Consider the following 4,095-nt stretch of genomic DNA (forward strand, 5'->3'; position numbering starts at 1 on the left):
TGCTCAAACCTTAACAAACACCAGCAATGCTCCATTGTAAACTTGGTATTATAGTCGGCGAAGTATATCTCGTGAGCGACCTTCAATACATCGTTCTCAGACTGTCCACTACTGTTTTGTCTCTCTGCAGCTGCATATGCCCCACAGAATTTGTTAGTGAACTCATTGATCTTGAACCACCTCTGTTTACAGTTTATGTTCAGCCCCTGTTCACCCTTGGCTCTCGCATGAGGAGACTCTCTATAGTATTTTTCAACCCTTTGCCAAAAGCTTCCTCCCTTCTGTTGATTAGCAATGATCGGGTCCTTCGAAGTATTCAGCCAAGCACTGATCAGAATTTCATCGTCAGCCGGATTCCACTTCTTCCTTTCCTTCCTCGCAGGTGCCTCTTGAGAAAGAGGTACATCCGGGGAATCTTGAGAGCTCCATGGAGGTATTTCGGAAGAAGATTTTTCTTGGTTAAGGGGCTCTCCTTGACTGTTGAGAAGATCTAAATAACTATTGGACTGGCTGAATGTATTGTAATAACTCATAGAGGGAAGAAACAAGGAAAGAGTTTGAGAAACAAGAAACGGAAACAAGAAACAGAAACAAGGAAGAAACAAGGAAAGAGTTTGAGATGATTATGAAAAGAGGGAAGTATGGTCTCGTGTTTAAAAGAAAAAACAAGGAACCAAGAAACAGAAACGAGAGACAGAAACAAGGAAGAAACAAGGAACCAAGAAACGGAAACAAGAAACAGAAACAAGGAAGAAACAAGGAAAGAGTTTGAGATGATTAGGAAAAGAGGGAAGTATGGTTTCGTTTTTAAAAGAAGAAACAAGGAACCAAGAAAGTATGGTTTCAACTACCTACTTTATGACCAAAGCTTTGTCTAATCACAATTTATGACCAAAGCTTCAACTACCTAAGTCTAATCACAATTTATGACAACAAACATCAAGTACACCAACTACATTATTGAAACATTTAGTTACACAAACTTAGTTATACTGTCAGTTACATATATTAATGCAAATGCAACAATATATATACTCGCAGCTTTATATAACTAGCTTTAGTTACATATATTAATGCAAATGCAACATTACATATACTCGCAGCTTTATATAAGTAGCAAAACATATGAACTAGTCTACCAATCTAAAGATACAAAACATATGAACTAGTCTACCAATTCATATGAACTAGTCTAAAGATACACTTGACGAATCTAAAGATACAAAACATATGAACTACTCAACCAAATCAAAAAATGATACCACAACATTTTTGATGCTAATAGAATCGATTATTTACCTTTGACAGGGAGATTGTTTGCTACTTGTTCTGTGATTTATCTTTATGTGAGGCTTCCTTTACGTGTGGCTAAGGAAACTCATAACAAACAAACAAGTGCAATGTTAAACTCGGTTTAACATAAAACAATCAAGTTTCACAACAAATAAGCGCAATACGACATAAAACAATCAATCTGCATCCCCAAATATATTTCGAAGAATTAGAAACAATTTTAAGATATTTATTAAATCATAAACTAAAATCAGGGAGAAACTAAATCGAATCCCTAAATCAAAACCCCTAAAAACTAAATCGAATCCCTAAATCAAAACCCCTAAAATCTAAATCGAATCCCTAAAGCAAAACCCCTAAAAACTAAAACGAATCCCTAAATCGAAACCCTAAATCCAAAACCTAAACATATTAAGAAACCCTAATTCGAAATTAAAATCAAAGAGAACATATACATAGAGATAGACAACAATCGAATCAAATATCAGAAACAAAACTTTTGAATCACATAAACAATCGCCTTAAACAGAAAAAGATAATACATCAAAAAAAGAAAATCATCAAAGGAAACGAAGGAAACCAGGGAAGAACACAAACCTCTTCCTATTGCAACCGATTGACGGCAGATTAGCCTTTGCTTCACCCAATTTTCAGAGAAATCACCAGGAAGAATCAAATCGCCTTCGAAAGAGAGAGAGCGTAAAGAAAGAGAGATGGAGAGGAAAAATATCGCGACCCAACAATTTTTTTTGGTTCACCCTCACCCTAATTCCACGAAGCAATAAGCCCGCGCCACGTGTCTTCAAGGACTGATGAAAAAACGTCGCGTGTGTAGATACGTTCCTCTCATATTATTTTCATTTCCATTTAAATTTAAATGTTTTATTAGGTGGGACGCCATGTGGGTATGCTGATGCATATGGTCTAATACATACAAAAATAAAAATTTTCTCTCACGACATCTTAGAAAAAGCCTAATTACATATCATGTAAAGTAGAAATTAAGGAGAGGTTAGAATAGAATGTGTCACAGGTTACTTGTATTGTGTCTAGTTTATGAAATTTGTTGAATTAGATTCTTTTAATTTGGGACCATACTAAGTTAAAAACTTTGAAGATCAAGTTCTCTCTGGTGAACTACCTCATTCATGACATTAATTAGTCATACGGTTTAAGTTGAATATGGTTAGGTCATGTTCTAGTCATTATTTCAAGCTTGATACTACTAATTAAGTATTATATCGATGATGATGATGGTTGTAATGTGTCGTATCTTCTTATAATTAAAAGGGAGTACATTTTTAAAAATGTCTGAAATGTTGGCTTTATTTACAGCAATTTCCACTCAACAGAACATTAAGGAGAATGTTAATTGAAATTAAAAAGGGTAAAGTTGAGATTAAGAATTTTAATTAAAAAATCTAACCCGTTTAGAGTAGATCCGCGTGCTTGTGTTGGATCTTTAAGCCGGTTATCAATTTTTCTTTCTTTCATCATCTCCATTGATTCTCTTTGGATAATTTCTTCTTCAGTAGGTAAACAATAAAACAGATCATTAATTTGAATTATTAAATCAGTCATGATGTGTTCGATGGAGTTATTATTTATATATCATGACATTTTAAAACTCAAAATCTTTACAAAAAACCATATCTTTATTCTTAACATAGAAATCAATAATTAAGTTTTGGATCTAACATATTTTGTATGGAAAATAGAGATAATTAGAAGAACATATGAAAATCAGGACTCAGATTTCGGTTTTACAGAGATCGATTGAGGAAGAATATGAGGGTAATATTGTCATTTTACCATATATAAAACAAAACAAAGATTTAAGTTAAATGTGCGACAGTTGTGTTCGAACTCAACACCTACTATTCTACTACTATAAAAAAACAACCCTTGAACCATTGGACTATGATACAGTATTGGAACTATTCTCAATATCTAAAACTATATACTACGGGTTAAGCTATATTATTTTTCTTTAAAAATAATGAGTTTATAAATTTTCTTAAATCGATTAATCTAAACTCTAAAGCATATTCCTTAAACCGATTAATCAATATTAATTAAAATATAATTATTCAAAGTATATTTCCAAAATTAGGTTAACCAAATAATTAATTCGATTGTTTGAATTTGGAAATTTGGCACCTTGATTATGTAGTTACTATGTAGTTAGTACTTTGATTTTGTGTAGGTGGAGACACGAGACCTCCAAAATATTGTGACTATATATATCGGATAAATGATGACCATTTGTTTATACTGTATATATTTGTAAATCGGATAGACTACATAAATATGGATCTACTATTACATTAATAAAGTAGGTTTATAAACGGGTCAACTATGAATAACGGGTATTACTATCTGGTGTTAGTACACCACACTCTATAATATGAAACAAACTGATTATGTACAAATTAGTAATTATAGCTTTTAAAACTTAATAATTTGAATTTTTTATTTTAAATATAATAAATAACAGTAAACTAAAATTTACTTAGTAATAAACCTAAAAGATCAAAATTCTAAAAATTCTAAAATATTTGACCTGCGGTGTACCGCGGATTCGAACCTAGTGGGTTGTGGTAGTGAAAGTATATTGATAGTTCCCAAGCATTATCATGTCCAACATGTTCACCAGAGTGTTCACCACCTTCGGTAACATGGCCACCACTAATATAAATAAAACAAATAATTCTATTATTACTTGGTTGTTAAATATATATATAAACATACAACTATTTTTTAACTTTTAAATTTCATTTACCTTATATATATATATATATA

At 32.0% G+C, this 4,095-nt stretch overlaps 1 protein-coding gene across 12 annotated transcripts in view; it reads right to left on the reverse strand.

The window, feature by feature from the left end:
- Positions 1 to 6: 6 nt before the first annotated feature.
- Positions 7 to 4,095, reverse strand: part of LOC104773881 — an 8,032-nt gene continuing 3,943 nt past the window's right edge. The window contains exons 2-5 of one of the 12 annotated variants that reach the window (XR_765200.2): positions 2,058 to 2,819; positions 1,891 to 1,974; positions 1,300 to 1,368; positions 7 to 130 (exon numbers count right to left, since the gene is read on the reverse strand). Coding sequence is in view for 2 of the 12 variants with exons in the window: in XM_010498550.2 (XP_010496852.1) it covers positions 2,151 to 2,217; positions 2,720 to 2,819 (167 nt within the window). In the remaining 10 variants the exon portion in view is untranslated. The other 11 variants (XR_765198.2, XR_765208.2, XR_765206.2 and 8 more) reach the window with 11 other exon arrangements.

This window comes from Camelina sativa, unplaced genomic scaffold (genome assembly GCF_000633955.1).
Source record: "Camelina sativa cultivar DH55 unplaced genomic scaffold, Cs unpScaffold00711, whole genome shotgun sequence".
Taxonomy (NCBI): domain Eukaryota; kingdom Viridiplantae; phylum Streptophyta; class Magnoliopsida; order Brassicales; family Brassicaceae; genus Camelina; species Camelina sativa.